We start from the raw sequence: 21,866 nt of genomic DNA on the forward strand, positions 1-21,866 counted from the left end.
CTGTGTTCCCTTTCTGGGGCTGATTAGAACCAAGGTAATGATTGGCTTCTTATATTTAACCTTCTAGTTAAAAGCCTCACAGAAAGCAGGTAAGCGCAGCTTAGAGAAATTGCATGTGAAGGTAAGTCTGGGTACCTCCTCCTGGTAGGACTGATTTCAGCTCCTGGATTTACTGTGTTTTGCTTAGGATGATCTTAAGCTAAATAAAAGAATGCCAGCTATTCAAAGAAGGGAATTTCAATAGCAGGCTTAAAATAAAAACATGCATAAATAATTTATCCTTGAAAAATACTTAAGTGAGAACAATACCTGAAAAATGTGTGATGCTCTACACAGACTTTCCATAATTTCTTAGCTGCTCGGTAACTGGGAAGTTTGAATCCGATGGTACTTTCATACTGTTCTTGCTATAAAAACACAAATAAACATAGAACATAGAGTATTATTCAACTACAGTGATACAGGGCCAGAGAAATATGGTGCTACAGAAGAGGTCACTGAGAATAAAAAGGATGTTCCTAACCTAAGGACATGAAATATTTGAAATTTTTCCTACTTACCAAAAGAAATGTACTGAGAGTGGCTTTTTCCACAAAAAGAAGTCCTGGAATACATCTTATATTATTTATGCATCTTATTTTATTCAGAAACACACACACACACACAGAATACATTTTCCTGAGTCATAATTAAGTTACCTTTTGATTGTCCAGACACTGCTCTTCCTTAGTCACCGTCTGCACTTGGAATACTAGACTACTCAATGATCAGAGAATGGAACAGTAGATGATTCCTCCAATCAATCAATATGATTATGCAATCCTTTTTAGTAAGAGGAGCTAAAGATTTTGGCTCAAACCAACTCGAATTATTTTCTCTTTTCCTTTGATTGATCATTAATTTATTGAGATACCTCTTTGACTGAGGTATACCACATCTTGATAGGGCTACCAGAAACACTGTCCTGTTAGTCTCTTGCCTCTCTGTTTTTGCCTTAAGGATATTTTTTAAGATGGAAAGGAAACTGACATTTATTTCTAGTGCCTTTCATTATCAATAACACTATGGTTAGACAGTATTACACATGAAAAATCTAAGGCCAGACAAGTTTTTACTCAGTCTGAGCTATTAAGTGGCAGAACCAGAACTTCATGGTTTCCACTAAACCATGCTACTTCTAAATCATCTACTATAGTCATAATACTCTGTTTCTCAAAATCCTACTGTTGTTCCTGATTGCTTTCTTAAAGTAAGAATTCTACATTATGGTATATATTATATAGTTGACATTTAAAGAAACCAAGGACTTCAATTATCAGACTTATTAATATTTGTGTGTGTGTGTGTGTGTGTGTGTGTGCACGCGCGCACGTGCATTTTTCCCCCTTGGCCCCCACATTAAAAGGTAATATTGTTGAGGGATGGACTCTTTTATTCACTGTTTCTAGCTTCTAGAATAGTGCCTGGCACAAAGAAAGCCCTATTAAATATCTATTGACTGAACGACTCTTGGGTTTGAAACTCTCTGAGGGAAGAAACTGACTGCTCTGTGCTAGGCACAGGTAAATAATTATGGTTCTAAATAAATGTTTCAATGATAATCCTTCTGAGATTTTTAAGGCAGCACATCCAGTATTTCCATGCTCAAATTATGAATCATGTCACCAGCAGATGGTGATATATACACAACAAAGCCATGAGTATGGTTTTTATATCAGGATGATGCTTTCCTGTTTAGATGTTTTATAGCTGTCATCTCATTTGATCTTCAAAACAACACTGACAGAGGAGGTATTATCCCCCTTGAATGATAAAGAAACCGAGCCTTAGATTTGTCCAAAGTCTTATATTTAGTAGGTGGCAGAGTAGGAGCTAGAACTTGTTTATTTTTTTAATTCCTACTTAGTCAATTTTCCACTATATCATCATGGCTCTTCAATATAAAAGTTAAATCTGGCAAACATTAGGATATCCTGAAACTTGTCCACCAACTAATAACTAAATTATCTGGTACAAAAGTTGAACATCCAACTCTATTAAAAATCTAGAACCACCTCAGAATTCATTCCCAGTAACTACTAGAAGCTATGCATACTAATAAATTTTAATTATATGAGGTAAGGAATTGGTGATGCAAAACATGAGTAACTTAATCCCTCTATTTAAAAATCTCATGCTACTTAAAAAATATTTTCCATCAAAATTTTCCCTGGAGTAAACAAGGGACAAGTTTATCAATCCAAGTTTCACTTTTGGGCATGGCATATATACTTATATAAAGAGAAATGCCCCAAAAACCAGCAGTAAGGAAGAAAAGAGGCATTAATAGGACTGAGTAATTTAGAAAACAGAATATCAGCTCCTGCATAGTTCGCTATAGAGAGACCTTTTAGATGACATAATAAGGAAAACAGGAATGAAAAGAGGTTTTAGATATGGTCAGTGTTTGATTCAGGAGGAAAGAAACACAAATTCTGTACCTCTCCAGGTCGAATCTTGATGAAAAAGCTGCTACGTTTGTAAGAAATCTTCAGCACTTTGGGCCAAGGAAAGCGGTTAATTCTCAGCTTATCTTTGTAAACCAGAAGGCCACTAGAGCAGACACCTAGGATGATATCCACTCCCTCCAAGTCCTGAAAAAGAAAAGTGTCAGCATTTTAGTCTTGAGCAAAGTGCTCAACACGTTGTTGACTACTAATAGATAATCTAAAGATATCAACAACCAAAAACAGTTACAAAGCATACAATGAAAAATAAAGCTTATTCTAACAATCAAAACCCATGAGACTATTCAGTCTATGTAAAAATGTCATTATTCTACCACATTTAAAAAAAAAAATCAATGTTATTACCTATCACAAATGTCTTTAAAATGTCTAAATCAGACTTAGTAATCCTATTTCTGTAATCTGTTCCAAGGAAATAATTCAAATCACAGAAAAAGCTTTATACATGAAAATATTCAGAATGTTATATGCATGAAAAACTAGATATAATTTAAGTATCCAAGCATCAGTGTTAGATTATTGACTATCCTTTGCTGAAACACAATGTGGCCATTAAAACAGTTATGTAGAATTAGGGAGATAAATGGAAAAATAATTATGTTGTAATGTTAAGAGAAATAAAGCAGGATGAAGTTGTATATACAATTTATCCAAACAATATAAAAAATGTACATAGAAGAAAGATGAATATACCAAAATGTTAATAATGGCATTCTTTAGGTGGTAGAATTATGAGCAATTTTTCATTTTAGTTTCTATACTTCCCAATTATAATAAACATGTATTATCTTTTTTAAAAACATTTAAATATCACAAAACTAATATATGTATGTAAAAAAATCCAAACAATACAGAAATGTGTAAAATAAAAGTAAAATTCTATCTTCTCTTCCCATACTCTTTAATAGTAACCAGTAATAATTTTATAATTTCCAGGATTACCATCCTATATTCTAGACACATACAAATATGTTTGGATAAGACATACATATACACATATTACTAATCATATATATTAATAATATATCACTAATCATATGTATATACCACCTTTATAATCAGAAAGACAACTAGAAAAAATTACAGTCCAGTCCTTGAAGGTGGAAACTTTATCTTAATCATTTCTGTATCACCCCAAATACTGTCCATTATTGACAACATGCTCAATAAATGTTTACATTGAATTTGTTACCTGCCCACATTATTATTCATAATTTATTATGACAAATATCAATAAATTCTTTGCTTCTGATTTACAACAATTTTGATTCATTTAGGTCGATAAATTAAGGAATTTTAAGGTAACAATATGCCTTAGGCTTAAACCCTCAAGCATTAACATCATTTATTTTCTTATTAGTGACTCTGAGGGAACATCTGTTTTTCTCTTGTCCAAGAAGCGTGGACATGCACACATGTTACCCACTGAAGGAAATAACTGCTATAACAAGCAATATAGCCACCATCACTACCTCTCAAAGCCACTGTGAAATATCACTGGGCTTGCATCTGCCTTCACAACACCTCTCTTATAAAACTGAGCCTCTTTGTCCTCCAAAAAGGCTTTCTTAACAACCCAAAAAGAGACACTTACTTACTTTTAGCATGTCTGTCTGTATAGGAAACTTCTAGTAAGTATTTATGTTCTCATTCTGGTCTTCTAGTTCTAAAATATCTATTAGCATTATAATCAGCAAATAATACTATATTATTATTAGCATTATAATCAGCAAATAATACTGTAGTAGTTATGGTGGCTGCATGTCCTATACATATATGTTTAACTTAGCAGACCACATGACTTCCTAGAGACCAGGGCTTAGGGCTGTGTATACTACCAACCATCATCCACAATTATAATTTTTTTTTAAACGACAAAGTGGTCATCTGTCCAAAAATCATGATAAATAAAAAAGTTAAGTTTATTCCTATATAAACTCAGTGTGAGAGAATCTCAGATTTTTATAATTATTATGTTAAGTATATTAGATTATAAATATTATCCCTGAGTCAAGGAAAAACAGTAAGATATAGTAAGGCCATATTTAATATTTATATGCCTCTTAGAAAAAATTAAAAATTGAATGTTAATCATCTATGCCTGTAATTCAAGGAAAATAAATGTCATCTGAATTAATGTCAACAGATGACTGCTTACTTAGATAAGAAATCAAAACCCAGAATTAAATGTTTCTTGACTACTTCTTTTCCCAATATGAGTATAGTGAAACATATTAGTGCCTACATGTGTATATACAAGCACAATCGAGAAGCAGAAATTATATACAGCTCCAATTCAATGACTATATAACAGAATTTCCTAGAAGATGCCCTCTTAAGTTCTTAAAGCTCGTGGGTACAACTGTATCTCTCAATTATATGTTCTGGAGAAACAATCTGCTTTACAACATCTGGGAAAGGAACATGCTGCCGGACTCCTTCATTCATTCCTGATAATATCAGCCTCCAGCAGGAACTGAGAAGCAAGACCAAAACTACCTCAGTTCTGGAAATAAACCAGATCTGATGTACTAATCTTCCTACCATCTACTTTAGAGATTCATGAATTATATAGATTCAAGTTACAGTGCCCAGGCCAAAACAATCTGGAGCAACATCTTAAGAAAAATTACTAAAATGTAATAAAATTTTAATAGAACTAATGTAACTTAAATAAGGAAGAGACTTCAGAAGTCGGATAGTCAAGTTGGGAGAAGGCTGAAAGGTCATTTTAGTCCAATCATCTGCCAGATATCTGAATGTCCTTTTCTAAATTCCTCCAAGAGCAATTTTTCACTCTTTGAAAATGTAGAGTAAAATGATAGACTATACTGCCTATCCTAGAATACTTCTAGTGATAGAGAGCTTACTACCTAATGAGGTAGCCCATCTCATTTTTGAGTAGCTCTGAAAGTTAATCTGTCAAAGGAGCTGAACAGTAATTCCCTGCAGTTCCCATTTTTACTGGCTCTAGTTTTATCTTGGATCCATAGTAAAATCTCTACTTCACACATTAATCCTTTAAATATACTATAACAGATATTATGCCTCCCCCTGCTTTCTCTTCTGTGGGCTAAGTATCCCTATTCCTTTGCTTGTTTCTCATTGGACATGGTTTTGAGTCCTCTCTTCATGCATCCTTGTTAAGTTCCTCTAAATAAACCTCATTATCCCTTGAGCCCTTTCCCTCATAAACTCCTCTAACTCCCCAGCCATTTCAGTAGCTGAAAATGAGAGAACTCAAGCAGTTTTTCTTAAGTATTCATTCTGTTAGGTTCTGTTAGGCAGAACTAGGATTAGAGTTCACGTTTCTAATTCCATAACCCAGTAGTTTTCAAATGAGCTACTGTGGCTCATGCCAATGCACTAGAATCACCTGTAGAGCTTGGTTAAGCAGACTGCTGGGTTCGACCCACAGTTTCTGATTCAGTAATTCTGGGATGGTGCCTGAAATGTGCATTTCTATCAAGTTCCTAGATGATGCTAAATGCTGGTTCAGAGACCAGTCTGAGAACTGCTACCTTAGGCCAATGGTTCTCAGCTTTAAGCATGAATGCAAATCATTTGAGATCTTCATTAAATTTGGAGACTTAGCTTCTCCTCCAAAGAAGTTCAAAAAATCTGGGAGGAGCTCAGGAATCTGATATTTAAGAAACGCCCCAGGTGATTCCGATATAGGTGATGTTGGCTGTGAAACATGCATTGCTGCCACTCTACATTTTCAAATTTATCTGCATTTTAGGAAAATATTTCTTTTGCTTTAGATATTATATCTTTTGATCCTTATAGTGGATTGGATGCGAAACTTCATTTTGATGGTGGAATTGCAAAGGGGCAATTCAATTTATATACTTGATACACTTGATTGATTCACCTGATAGACTTAAAATTCTAACAAGAATTCCTATCTCTTTCGAATGTTTTATAATACCCCAGATAAAGGCTGGTGAGAAGTATTATATGACACAGATCTGATACATGCATGTTAATCAAGGCTAAAGTTATCATTACCTTTGCTTTATGAAGGTCAACACCGTACATAGACAACTTTTTGGCATTCTCAAGAAATTCCAGGTCAGCTTGAGCTGGAGTCATGGATCTTTGATAGAAAAAAAATTTTAAACTCTTTCATTGTCACAGTGTCAACGTTTACAATAATAACATTTGTATATTAATTGTACTTTATATAGACATACATATGCCAATATGTATGTAGACATAGTTCATATTCCTGAAAGTAGAATATTATGAAAAAGGACTCATCACTACCTGTCTAAATAATTGAAATATGCCTTAAAAAAAGAGATGTTAGAGAAAAATCCACCAAAAAGCTATCAAAGGTTAAAAAAAATCCTACTACACAATTTCCTTAAAGCAGCCACATCTGCCATCAGTTCTGCCCCTTCCTCTCCTCAGCTGTTTTCTCCAACACATAAACTCCTCCCACTAATTTTTCTTGCCAAGGGGTGACCAGATTAAATCCTCTGAGGGCATGGTACAATTTACATTATCCTCTTAGCTGCCTTTTTCTCTCCATACCCCTGAATTGAGTTATTATAGAAATGAAACAGGAGGGCAGCTGAAGTTACTTAACTGGAGACTCTAAATGGGGACAGGCTTGATGAAAAGAAAATTTCTGGTAACAGATGGTGTTCTTGCCCATTAATCTAAACAAAATAAATTGGTTAATAGAAGCATGAAGATAATGGGGCTGCTTTCACTGTTATTAAGATGTCTTCATTACAAGGCATATAATGAATTCGAGTTGTTTGGAAACAATCAGTTTCACAGTCTAAACACTTTGATGGTCTTTCCTTCTGCTTTATAACTTTCCTCTCATTTGAAAAGTGCTCATGAGCAGTTATGTTGAGCTTTGAAGAGAAAGATATCACTCCTAGTGCTACACAATTCAGACCAATCAAATATAACTTCATAGTAACAATAATGCACCCGCATCCCCAAAGAAAAACCGTGGAAATGCCTGTTTCCCATAAGACTTCCTCAAGTTATGCAAAGCAGCAGTGGCCTATTCATTTAACAGAAGGAAAAAAATCACTTCCAAACCCATCTGTCTTTACCCTCATTAAAAAGAACAAAGGGTTCTTTGGAACAACAACCAAAAAAAAAAAAAAAATCTCAGGAGAGAAGCAGCAGATTTGTTAATGTCTCAGCCTCCCTGAACAAACTTTTCATAAGCCCTAAATCATCACCCCTGAATTTTATGTATTAATGGATCTGAAAGTGAACACACACCAAAAAAGGAGAATGAGAAAATTAACACATTTGCAAGTCTGTATATTAAAGTCATTAAAAACATCACAGAAAAGTTTTGTAGTGTTTTTTCCCCATGTAAGTTATATACTTTTATACTTAAGCTTACTCCCAGTCATTTTGTTTTTTGTTGTTGTTACTATTATTGATTACTTGAATTTTAGGATTTTGAAGCTTGAAGATTACAGAGTCCAACACTTTGATTTTGCTGATGAAGAAATAGGCCCTTAGGAATCACATAGTCATGGGCAAATTATGACTCCCTATTTAAGGCGCAGGCTTTAGTCAGGACTAAAGTTACATCACTTGAGCTGGAATCCTGGCTCCTGCACTGAAGAGTGGTAACCTGGAATCTCCTTCAATATTCCAACTATAAAATAAGAATCATAGTAATACCTACTTTTAGAGACTAGGATAGGCAATGACTTTTGTGTCTTTGCTGAATGAATGAATGAATGTGACTAGTGGGATAAAATGAAGTTATGGTTGTGAAACTGCTTTGTAAAATATAAATGTTTATTATTATTGCAATCTCAGGTTTCTGATGGTGCAGTTGCACATCTTATGCAGCTCATATGAGAAATAATTTTGATCACTTGAATTTGAAGACATATTTTAAAACATTAAATGAAACAATCATGATAAAATCTTCCCTATACTCATTTCTCCAACTCTAAGGGACATTAATGGTGTAAATTTGAATACAAATTTACATTTCAAACTATGTGGTTAAGTGATTTTATAAGTAAGCATGCTTTAAAACTATATTATGAGCAGGAAGCAAGAAGAGGTCTTTAAAAATGTGACTTTATTAGCTGAAAATAATATTTATATTTGAAGTTTAGCTGATATTTTCATTTAAATTTTTTTACATAAATAAAAAATCTTTGCAACACAAACTTAAAAGTTACCTACAAAACAGGTAATTTTTCCTGAACAATTTGAAAGTAAATTGTCAGTCAATCTGATGACCCATCACTTCCAAATACCTGAGTATGTAATTCCTACAAACAAGGACATTCTCCTACATAACCTCAATATAACTGTCAAAACCAGGTAATACATATTAATACATATTGCCATCTAATTTTCAAACTTCACTAAAGTTTAGCCAGTTGTTTGAAAAATGTTCTATATAAAAGAAGGATTCAGTTTAGCATCACACGTTTCATTTAGTTCATGTCTCTTTAAAAGTCTTCTTCAGTCTGGAACAGTTCCATAATCTTTCTTTACTTTCATAATCTTGATCTTTGGAAGATTACAGGCTAATTATTCTATAGAATGCTCCTCATTTTGGGCCTGTCCATGAGTTGGTGCAGATTATGAATCTTTGACAGGAATATCACAGAAGTGGCCTGTGTTCTCACTATATCCTATTAGGCAGTAGTTTCAATTTATCCCTTCATGGATGATCCTCATTTTGCTCACTCATGTCTGCCAGGTGTCTCCTCTGTGAAATTCCAACTTTTTTCCCCTTTTTTTCTTTTTAATTAAATTTACTGAGGTAATATTGGTTTGAAATTTTTTGAATATCCTATCCTTTATCAAACTTTCAATTTACTCATTTATTTATATCAGTATGGAGTCATGGATGCTCATTTTATTCAAGGCAATATAATCAATTATTGTCCTTATTTATTTTGTATTTATTTTATTATTATTTTTTTAATTTTTTTTTTATGGTGACATTGGTTAACAAAATCCAGTAAGTTTCAGGTGTACAATTTAACAGTAAGGCATATATATATAGGATTGTATTATTTTGTATTTAAATTTTCCCAGCTTTGGTCAGTGGGAATCTCTCCAAGCTGCATTCTGTCTTTCTGACCATTTTCTATCATTTTTGAGCACCTCCTTCTGGCACAAAGTAGAGTTAGAGTATATAAATACACAAGTATAATATGTGAGTGTGTGTGTGTGTGTGTGTGTGTGTGTGTATCTATTTACTTATCTATCTATATCATCTATTGGAAATTATGAGTTTACATTGAAATCTCCATTTTTAATGTAATACCACAGGTTTCATTTTAGTTTCTCTCTCTCCATAATTTATATCTCCTTTAATGACAGTGAGAAATCTGGCTTCTATTACCCTTTATTGACTAATTTGATCAACTTCCTGTTTATAACTAATCTCTCATCGCTGCCATGAACTCCCCTCCTTCATGTGGATGCACTTTTCACTGTCTTGGACTCTGAATTCCCCATGCGGGGATACTCCCCACACATGGATGTCTCCTTACCTCTTTACCTGACTCCTGGTGTTAGGCCACCCCTTCCATGGACATCTTCCTCACTCTGCTTAGACTTCAACACCCTGTACCAGGTATCAGCCATAATGCCCTCCATCCTATGCAGGCCTTACTCCTGTGTGGATGCCCTTCTCACTCTGCTCTGCCTCTGACAACCACCATCACATGCCCACATATGACTATCTTCTTTGTCCTATTTGAGCTCTGACTTTTCATGCCAGGCTGCCCCCCATCCACATGAAGACTCTCTCTACCCTGCTTATGCCCCAATATCCCCAGCCAGACTGCCCTTCTACAAGGATAGCTATCTTGCTCTACCTTACTTAATGGCTTTATAACAAAACTGTTGCAGGAAGCCTTTTCTGATTATAAAAATCATATAAAAGCATTGTATAAAATTTGGAAAATATCACTAAGAGCACAGGAAAAAAATCTATAATCCCATCACCCACAGACATCTGTGCATGCAAATATAACATATCTTATAAATATAATATCATATTAAACTTAACTTTCAACTTAAAATTTTAAAGATCATGGTTTTTCCTAAGTTTTCTAAGACTCTTGAAAGTAATAATTAGCTAGCTTTAAATCATTAAGAGTACTGTCTTGAATTTATTAAGTACCACCTAATAATTTTCTACTTGAAAATACTGCAGCTTACAAAAGTACCTAACCAGGGAGTTCTGGCAGAGGTTAACACCTGCTCATTAAAAAGGAAAGTTATAATAAAGTTTCCCCGTATTTATTTTGAGCAAGTGCGGTCAGGATATAGAACCATTCAGTGAGTTTCAGTGTTATGTGACAGCCTTTTAATAAAGTTTGTTGCATCTCTTAATTAAGGACTGTGATTTCAAATAATTAAGGGAGACAACTGACAAGTTTACATACCTTCCTAGTACCCATAAATGGAGAGCAATTAATTTTAAAGCTTGATTTGCTTGTGTAAATTTAAAGTGTTAATTATAACTTCTAAGTCTCTGGGCAAAGGGCCACTTCTAAGGGTTCCATGTATGCAGGCTATCTTCTGTTTATGAAGAGCAGGGTGGTATTTGTTTGTACTTTTCAATGCATAGTAAAATACTTCTGCCTAAGCAGGAGTTTCTTTGGATTGGTTAAATAAAATGCTATGTTGTTGGACATAATTAAAACTTCCATTTGGCTTTGTGTTTGTGAGTTGCCAATCTTGCCAAAGAGGCACAAGCAAATTCCAAGATGACAGACCTCTAAATTTTCTAGTTATAGAGATATTTTATCCATGTACCTAACAGAACGTCAACTGGTCCACATCTAACTGTCTGTCCTCTGAGATCGTTTCAGCTTTTTGGCTTTAAATTCCGTTAAGTTCCAAAGAGGGGTTTTCTAAACTCAGACTCACATTCATCACTTATAAAATAGGGATAAGAATTATTATTATCCCAGCAAACATGTGAATTCTCATTACATACTAATCATTGCGCTAAGTACTTTACATGAATTTTCTGATTTAACAATCATAAAATTCATATTATCACCTTTATTTTTCAGATGAGAGAACTGAAGCTTAGAGTGCTTAAGTAACTTACTAAGAGTCATAAAGCTACTAAGGAATCGTGTCTAAATTCACAGGCAGGCTGACTCCAGAGCCCATGCTTCTGTCTTATTTACCTAGCTCAGGGGTTCTCAAACTTTTTGACCTCACGATCTTGTCATTCTCTTACCAATCACTCTCTTACCAAAAACTCCGAAGAGTTTTTCTTTATGTGGGTTACTTCTATCAATATTTACTATATTAGAAATTAAAACTAAGAAAATTTAACGTATCTATTAAATCTTTAAATAATAAACTCATGTTTTACCATAACTTTTTATGTGAAAAATAATATCTTCCCAAAATGTAGTAAAAGAAGGACATAGTTTTATATATTTACAAATTTTTTAAATGTCTGGCTTGGAAGACAGCTGGATATTTTTATCTGCTTCTGCATTCAATCTGTTGCAATGTGCTGATTTGGTTGTGCTGTGTGAATAGGTTTGACCTCACGCAGAAAAGGGAGGATTGATAATTAAAAATATTCTTCTTTGATACTACACCAAAACTCAACAATGGCCATTTCTTAAAGGTAGTTGCAATCTGAAAACATATCAATGAACATTTGCACTGTGTTACATTACAATCCATTGATCTTTCATTTTGAATCAACTCTTCTTACCCATGCATGATTTATATCATGCATTTCATATCTGAAAAATATTGGTTTGCTGAGTAATCCAAGTCTTCCAAATGTTGACACATTTCATTGTACAATATAAGGGGGAAAAAATCACATTGATTAAAATCATCACAACTTCATCAGAAAAGTCTTTTAAGTATTTTGAACTTATCGAGATGATGGTAGCAAATACAAATTATGCAAAATTTTAATTTTCACTTGAAAGCTTGAATTTTGTCATTAGTACTGGCTCACTTCATTTTTGAGAAAATGTCTGCCAAATAATCAAGTCTGAAAAATCACAGTCATTTTTTCAAGTAAAAATGGTGTTTATATAATTCAGCTCACAACTCAAAACAATTACACAGGTGCTTTTCTCAACTGTTGTATAACTATGCAAAGTAACTACTTTATGTGGATGTCCCATTTAATCACACAGAATATTAAATAAAAATGTATTTAAGATTTAATAACATTAATACTTTTTACTGCCTCATCAAGAAAATTTCTAAGTAAACTGGCCCTTTTAATTTTTTTAACTGCAAGTTAAAAAATAAAAGAACATGTTGGTAAAGGATAAAATGACTACTAGTACAGTTTGTGTCATTGCCTTGACTTGTGCTTCATCCATTTTAACACAGTGAAAAAAGGCAAATAGCATCTTAGTTATTATAATGAAAATAATTTTGACTTCATGAACCCCTCAAAAATAATCTTGAAGACCACAAGGATCTGTAAACCCCTTTGAGAACCACCGGCCTAACTTAAAGGGTAGTTATAAAGATTAAATGTGATACTGTACCTAAAGTGCTTAGCATAGTATCTGGCACATAATAATAGATACACAATAATTGGCTGTTTCTAATTATTATGATGATTGTGAACAGTGCTATAGAGGAGAGTCAAGCATTGGATGTGAGTTAGACTCTAAAGTCCTCCAAACCTGAGATTCTATTATGATCAAATAACCATTAAAAGAATCATCAGACATAGATTTAAATACTGATCATAATCTGATACCACTATTTTCTGTTGCTTGGCTCCACAGAAGCAGTAAAATATTGCCTTTTACTAATTTGCTGATTGCCCAAAGATTATACTACTAATAATAAAAATTATTTTTAAATTATTAGAAAATAAAAAACATTCCCCTACAATTCTGACATTCTAACAAATCATTTTAATTGATTGTTTCTTTCCACTACTTGCTTTTGTATGTACACATGTGTATGTGAATATATATTTTATATACATATAAAAATTTCTAGAACATAGTCAGAATATAAATAAAAGTATTAAAAATGAATTCAAGGATGATGCAACATCCTTAAGTTGCAATCATCAACAAGTTGAAAATGGTATATTTAATGGTCCTAGGTATCAGTGTACAGTTCTCTTCGGAAACAGTGTGACCCCATTAGAGTAGGGTGATTCTTATAAGACTATTGCTGTGTAGGTTGTAGACTTTAAAGCCCTTATGATTCTCATGACTGATATACTGGAACCTACAGGGATAATAAGGCACCCAGAATTGGGGCACTTTGAGTTAAAGCTCTCTTATTGAAAGCATCTCAATCCATGCAATCCTATTGGAACCAGTCCAAGGAAAACAAGATTGCTCAGCTGCCAGACAGAATACTTGTTATTAACATGTAAAGCCTACTAAGCCATTCCTGATTTCTTAGCAGTGTGACCCTTCAGAACATTGTAAGCTAACTCGTGATAATGTAACTCACGGTACTAATTCAAGGCCAAGATCAGACATTCATCTTAATACGCTAGGGCAGCTTGTAAAATTTAGCTGTAGCAAGTCACTCAAATAACAATGGGATGTATGGTAGGAAGAAACACAAATTATTCTGGCACTTCAATATTAGCTAACATTTATTGAATTTCTACTATGTGTACGACATTGTATTAAATTTTTCCCACACATTACCTTTTCTAATCCTAGCAATCACCCTATTTCCTCTGAGATAAAGATTTCTATCAGACATAAAAAATCTGAGGTTCAGAGAGATTAAGTGAATTACCCAATGTCACAAGGCCATGATCAAGCAGAGCCAAGAATGCAACCCAGCTCAGTCTGACTATAAGCCCTTGTTCTAGATCACTGTGTTATGATACTTCCCAACATTACCAATTATGTCCATGGGGGAAAAAAAAACAGTGAATTCAATAAAGACTTTTAAAAAATACCTTCCGGGGTTTCATGGGCCCTCTGAAGTCTATCCGTGTACATAGACCCCAAGTTAAGAAACCTAGCACTAAGGATCTCAAGGCACCTGATATGGCATAAGTTTAAAATTTGAAAAAAAGGTAAGGCAATAATAATACTAATGATAGCTACCATTTCCTGAGCACTTACTATGTGCCAGACACTGTGATTAGTGCTTTACATATATTACCTCATTTAATTTTCGCCTACAGTGCAACACTCATTACTCTGATGAGAAAACTGTGGTTCAGAGGGCTTAAATACTTTTCCAAAGAATTAGGAGGGAATTGAGCTCATGTAGATTCTTTCTATGTCACCAGTTCCTACTAAGGCAAACACTGAATCAATTCCAGGTAAAGGGTTTAAACTTATTGCCAAAACAAACAGAACAAACCTGAGAGACATATTTACCTGTATGACTTATGCAGTTCCATGACCTTCTCTTCAAGTTCCTTGGTCTGATTTGGGGCCAGTTTAAAATCACTAACATAATCCACACCATGGAGTTCTGGGTCATAGTCTCCCAGTTCAGACTGGATAGTATAAGAACCTAACAATGCTAAAGTTGCAAAGGAACAGGGCAGACGTCCTGCAATGATGTCCTGCCGAAGTTGAAGACATAAATAATATCTATAGCCAAAAGAGAAAAGATGTTACCATGTCAGCAATAATAACAAAATACAGAGAGAAAAAGAAAGAAAGAGGGAGAGAGAGGAACAAAGGGAGAGGAAAAAAAAGAGAATAAGTAAATATGAGATAATATCAATTATTCGATCTAGGTATTGGGTATATGGTTATTCATTGTACTGTTATTTTTTCTTTTCTGTTTGAAATTTTTCCATATAAAAAGGTTTTTAAAAAAACTATGTTGGACTTATGGTTGGAAAGCAGTTTAGAAAGAAAAGAGAAAAAGCTGAAAAAACTTCAAAGGAGGTAATTAAGTTTCTCTAAAATGTAGATAATTAACAAGGATTTTTAGGGAGTTATTTTTTCTTTTCTGTTTGAAATTTTTCCATATAAAAAGGTTTTTAAAAAACTATGTTGGACTTATGGTTGGAAAGCAGTTTAGAAAGAAAAGAGAAAAAGCTGAAAAAACTTCGAAGGAGGTAAAGAGACCAGTATTTTGTTAAGTGCACTAAGAACCACATATACATACATATATTATCTCATCTCATTTTCACAAAAAACTTGTGAATGGGGATTACTGCCAGATTATAGATGAGGAGTCAGCTTCAAAGGGTAAGCTTGCTCAATGTTAGATAGTAATAAAGACTGTTTGGCTCCAAAATAGACCCTTTCTTTTCTACCACACTGCTTTGCCGAATGTGTAGAGACTACTCTTCATATACAAAGATGACAATATTGATACATTTTCATTAGGATATGAACATTTTTTGGTGTAAGGCAAAGATGGGCTTCGCAACTATCATCTTGTAAGACTGATTCCACCTACTAACTGTTGGGAATTCAGATTGAGATTAAAGCAGTTCAGTCCAACAAATCAACTAAATGCCCCTACCTGTGTTAGACACTCCTCTCTGTCAGCAAAACGTTCACACCTAAGATCTTGACCTCTTAAAACTTGTTCTGACTGAGTTGACCAGTTCAAGACTGCTTTATCAAACAGGAAAGGTAGGAGGTATGATTAAATTGAAAATTCCTATGTTAATTAGAATCGTTATCCTTGCTTTGACCATAAGATATTGAATAACATATGTATCAGCAATTGTTTTTGCTATCTATAATTAGTCACTACGTACATGTTTTAAAAAAGAGCAATGCCAACCAAGTTACAAAGGAGGTAATTAAGTTTCTCTAAAATGTAGATAATTAACAAGGATTTTTAGGGATTTGCTTTGTTGTACACATAATAAACACTGATGAAGAAAGATGAGTAAGTAGTAACTCTAAGAGACAAAACCTACCTGTGAAAAATAACCAAAACAAAATTTTCAGGCAGAGATATGGCATCTCAACTTCAAGAATGTACTAAGGATAACTAGACAAAAAGTAATGTTTTTAAATGGTATAGACATTTCACAGTACTTAACAATCAGACTTTTAAAGAGTTTTAGGCTATTTTCTTATTTAAGAGAGATGAAAACTGAAGCCCAGAAATGTATATTTGTCTGAAATCAGATAGTTGACAGCAAAAATGGAACTAGAAAGCAGTTTCTCAACAATCGACAGTTCAATTTAACAAACATTTGCCAAGAATCTACTATGTATAAGGCTCTAAGCAAGATTCTATGGCCATAAATGTGTGTAGTAGTACTCTTTACAATATACTGCTTTTCCATTTTTCTTTTTCTTAATATTCATATTGAATCTAACAAAAGTCATTTCCTTAAAAGAAATCAGCAAGCGATTTTTAAAGAGTAAAAGATTTATTTCATAAATTAAGTGGGCTCAAAAATTACTGAGGAAGACTTAGTTCATGAGGATCATATACCTAATCATACACTTTAAAAGGGAGCTAGGAAGAAATAATAACACTGAGACTTTAGCTTTTCTGAACTTTCTGAGAAAGAACATGGTGTAAGAGGCGCATTAAAACAAACAAACAAAAAGAGTGAAGCTATTTTACCACTATATTTATGTCTTGCCCTTTGGAGGGTGGTATGGTTTATAGGTACTCTGTCCACAGCTTGGTATAATATCCATGAAAAGCAAGGTTAATTCTCCAGCCAATTTCCTCCAAGCAAGTCACAGATATTTGAGACTTTTTAGGCTTACTTATTTGCAAGCTTGCCTTCAGGTGATCAGAAATTTTCTATCTTAGGAATAGAAATTTTCTATCTGAAAAGGGAAATTCCCAGAGCTTATTATAGTGAGAATTACTTATTACATATTAAACTATTAATAAACTATTTACCTTGTTATATCTTCTGTTAACTGTGCTGGGTCAGGTGGATAAAACTTTACATTAAACGTAAAATTCCAAGGGACACCTGTAAAAACAAACACAAAAGAATTATATGCTTATGTCTAAGTTTCTGATAGTTAGAAATGTCTAAAAATAGTCAAATTTTTCTTTTTTCCCTGAGGTTTTAATATTTTCATGCTTTGTGAATGAAATATTATTTTTATTTTAAAAAGAAAAAAAAAGTTTATTTAGATACCACTTAAGAGGTAGTTAGAGGATCTCATTTTTTTACCTGACTTAATTCAATAGTTTTATTTACAAAGGACTAAAACTATGTAGGCAAAATAACATGAAGGAAACCATCCTATAGGTCAATACGTTTATAGCAATGGTTTTCAAAATGTGATTTACATTCCAGTCTGGGTCTTCAGAGATCATCTGAGTGATCCATGAATGTTCTCTTTTGGTGCTGGCATTATTTATTTGTAACATCTCTCAGTACAGACATGCTTCACTTTATAGTGCTTCACTTTATAGCACTTAGCAGACACTATTTTTTTTTGACACTGTTTTTTTTTACAAATTGGAGGTTTGTAGCAACCCTGTATTGAGCAAGTCTTTTGGCACCATTTTTTCTAACACTCTCAGATGATGAATAGCATTTTTTAGCAATAAAGTATTTTTAAATTAAGGTATGTACATTGTTTTCATAGACATAATGCTATTGCACACTTAATAGACTACAGTATCATGTAAACATAACTTTTATATGTACTGAGAAACCAAAACATTGTGTGACTCACTTTAGTGTGGTATTTGCTTTATTGTGATGGTCTGAAACCAGATGGGCAGTATCTCCAAGGTATGCCTGTATTATCTCAAATAACCAAAGAATTCTTCCATTAATATGGCTGAGATCGGATTATTTTAGAAATAAGAAGGAAGGGGTAATATAGGTAGCCCTTAGAAACTATAGCTCTAAAAAAATATTTTAAGTATAAAAACTACAAGACATCAATCCTAAAACTCATATAAGTGTGTGTGTGTTTTTAATCTACAATGAAAATCAGAGATTAGGAGTAAAAGTTAATTGGAGAATGCCTTTCAATTTTTCCAGCTATGTGCTATCCTTCAGGGTTTTTCTAACATGACTGTTGGCTTCCCAAAGAATAGGGCCTGATCTCAGTCAGAAATAACATGATTGATTATGATGCTAAGAGTTGCCATTTTGTTCAGTACTTAACTGCATGCCAGGTACTAAGCTAGCCCTCTTATATACATTAATTCATTTAATCCTCACAGAAAACCAAGAAAGTCGGTACTATTGTTAATTAATTTTATATACGAAGAAATGGAAGCTTAGGGAAGTACATAGCTAATGAATCCAGGGTTCTTTTACTTCAAACCCCATGCTTTTAACCACTGGACTCTACTATCCTAAAAACATCTATGTTTCAAACACTGTTCTGTTTTGCATCCACAGTGTGTCATCTCCAAATGTCACGTTTATTGCTAAAGTTGGCAATGGCACTATGCAAATTAAAATATGAAACAGTTTGAATATCTTAATCAATATGTAGTTTTAAGCATACTAAAATATTTAATATAGAATTCCCTTGGAAATGGTTGTTAATTTCCATCAACTTTAGAAATGCAAGGCAAATTCCAGACAATATAACAATGTTGTCTCAGATCCTAGTATCTACCACCAATCCACTTCTAATGCTTCATACCCCAAAAACTTTAAATGGAACTTAGATCAGAAAAACAATCCAATAACTATTTCTAAAAAAGGGTGAGAGATGAGGAGGCAGTATTTACAGTTTAAATACTGTATATTAAAACACCATTTTTTGTTTTACTTTCTGATTCAATAAAATCACATCAATCTAGCCATTGTTAATTCATAACTCCCCATATAAACTATTAAAAAAGGTGACTTCTATATGATCTATAAAAATGTTTGGCTAGAGCAAATCAGTATGGAAAACAAGATAGACAAGAGAAATGTTTAATATATGTGAATTCAGCATTTAAGAACTTTACACATAAATTTAGTTATTTCATAACATATATAAGTGGAATTTTTTAATTGAACAGGAAGAATAACATTAAGGAAATCAAATTAGCAATAGTTTACAAAGTATAATATTTTCCACTTTGAGTTCTGTGTTAAATAACTGATATAAAAAGCTTGATAACATCCAGGATTGGTGGGGGAAATAAGCATTTTCATCTATTGTGGATGTGAGTGTAAATTGTTACAAAACTATAGAGAATAATTTGACAATAGCTATTGAAATGTAAAATGTATATATACCCTTTCACCTAGCAATTCATTTCCAAAATGTATCTAAACATATACTTAAATGTGATCAAAATGATATCTGTACAATAAATTGTTTATAATAGCAAATATCTAGAGACAACCTAAATATATTTAGCAATAGAAGATACATCTCCCAGATATACTGTTAAGTGAAAAAAATCAAGGTGAAGAAAAGTACAGATAGAAAGCAACTGTGAATGTTGGAGGTAGAATAAAATATATATTATAGGTATGATTACATATGCATAGACTATCCCTGTAAGGACATACAATAAACTAGTTATAGTAGTTGCGGGCGGGGGGTGGGGCGGGGTGGAAAGGGGAACTCCTGGGAGGGAAACTGAGACGCTAGGGGAAAATGGATTGGAGGGAAACCTGCTATTCCTACATACTCTTTTATACCATTTGAACTTTGTACATGTACTACTTATTAAATATTTGTGTAGATACACATATTTTTTAAAGAGTAATCTTTATCTTCTCTCACTAAAATACAAATACCCAAGGACAAACATCTTTTGTTTTATTTGATGTGTATCCCTAGTGCCTAAAATAGTGCTTGGCTTATCACGAGTGCTCAAAAAATATTTGAATGAATAAATGAAAAAAATAACTGATCTCAGATCATTGTTGTGAAGGTTATATGAGAATGACACAGCAAAAAAAAAAAGACTGCACAAAAGGATAGTAGATACCAATATATAAAAATTATATATTCATTAATCGAGATCCCCAATGACCTCTAGTTACTAGACCAAATCAAATGAAAACACTTTTTAAAGCAAACAAAAAACAACTATTTCTATTGGACTTTTCCTCTCCATTTAACCCAAAATAAGGAAGTTTAACTGTATTAAAAACAATACCTAAACAGAAATGTCTCCAAAATTAACTCTTACTTTTGTTAAAAGAAATTGTAAGAAAAAGAACTCAAACTTTCAGTTCTTATTCTTTTCCATATAAGAGATATAAATTTGAGATATTTCAAAGAAGATATCCAGTTTCACTGCACGTAAGTTCAGCGTTAAATGTAATAGAGAGGCTAAAGTTAATCACTTGGAATTAAAAAAATATTAAAGCTAAGTAAGCTTCAGTCAGCAACCATTTCTAGAATATGATGCATACAGTAAAGTAATACCTTATAGAGAATGTTTAGTGAAATTAAAAAATGGTGACTAGAAAAGCTCTAAATTTTTTAACATTAAAATTTCTGCCTCTAAATAGGCAACACTTCAATGATATTCCTGCTAAAAGTGCGTAACCTGAAGATTCATGTACCATGAGGAAACATCAGAAAAACTCAAAGCGACCACTTATAAAATAAGTGGTCTCGGCTCTTCAAAACTATCAATGTTATGAAACGCTTTAAAGACTCAGGAACTGTTCCAAATTAAAGAAAACTAAAGAAATGTGACAACTAAATACAAAGTATCACCTTGGACTTCCTTTTTTATAAAGGATATTAATTGGGACAACTGATAAATAAGGACTATAGGTTATAGTATTCTTTCAATATTAATTTCTGGCTTTTAGTAATTGTATTATGGTTCTGTAGAAAGTGTATGTAAAAAACTAATTTCTACTATTGGGATATGCAAACTCAATTATTTAGGGGTAGCAAGGTATCATGACTGCAACTTATTCTTTTTATTTTTTGACAAGAAATTCACATACTAACCATTTTAAAGTCTACAATTCAGTAGTTAGTGCTACAATTCAGTGGCATTACGTACATTCACAGTGTTGTACAACCATCCCCTTTATCTAATTTAAAACATTTTTATCACCCACAAAGAAGGCTCTGTATCCATTAAGCACCTCATTCCCTCAGTTCTCCAGCCTCTGGCAAGCTTTAATCTGCTTTCTATGTCTATGGATCTACCTATTCTAAATATTTCAGATAAACGGCATCAAATAATACGTGGCTTTTTATATCTGGCTTCTTTAATATGTTTCGAGGTTCATCTATGCTGTAGCAGTTATCAGCACTTCATTTCTTTTTAAAGCTGAATAATATTCCATTGTATGGATATATCACATTTTGTTTATCCATTATCGATTGATAGACATTTGGGTTGTTTTCTCCTTTTGGTTATTCTAAATAGTGCTATGACACAACTTACTCTTAAATGGTTCAGAAAAAAGCCTTCTGTGTGTGTGTGTGTGTGTGTGTGTGTGTGTGTGTGTGTGTGTGTGTGTGTGTGTGTGTAGATAAAAAGAAGATAAAGCAA

General features: G+C 33.2%; 1 protein-coding gene across 16 annotated transcripts in view; it reads right to left on the reverse strand.

Annotated features, from left to right (window-relative positions):
* Positions 1 to 21,866, reverse strand: part of EPB41 (erythrocyte membrane protein band 4.1) — a 153,545-nt gene that overhangs the window by 48,725 nt on the left and 82,954 nt on the right. For all 16 annotated transcript variants that reach the window (XM_015598909.2, XM_025041328.1, XM_015598919.2 and 13 more), the window contains exons 6-10: positions 17,316 to 17,391; positions 14,852 to 15,070; positions 6,519 to 6,606; positions 2,481 to 2,633; positions 310 to 407 (exon numbers count right to left, since the gene is read on the reverse strand). In XM_015598909.2, the coding sequence (XP_015454395.1) occupies positions 310 to 407; positions 2,481 to 2,633; positions 6,519 to 6,606; positions 14,852 to 15,070; positions 17,316 to 17,391 (634 nt within the window). The remainder of the gene's footprint in view (positions 1 to 309; positions 408 to 2,480; positions 2,634 to 6,518; positions 6,607 to 14,851; positions 15,071 to 17,315; positions 17,392 to 21,866) is intronic.

The sequence above is a fragment of the Pteropus alecto genome, unplaced genomic scaffold (assembly GCF_000325575.1).
Source record: "Pteropus alecto unplaced genomic scaffold, ASM32557v1 scaffold39, whole genome shotgun sequence".
Lineage (NCBI taxonomy): Eukaryota > Metazoa > Chordata > Mammalia > Chiroptera > Pteropodidae > Pteropus > Pteropus alecto.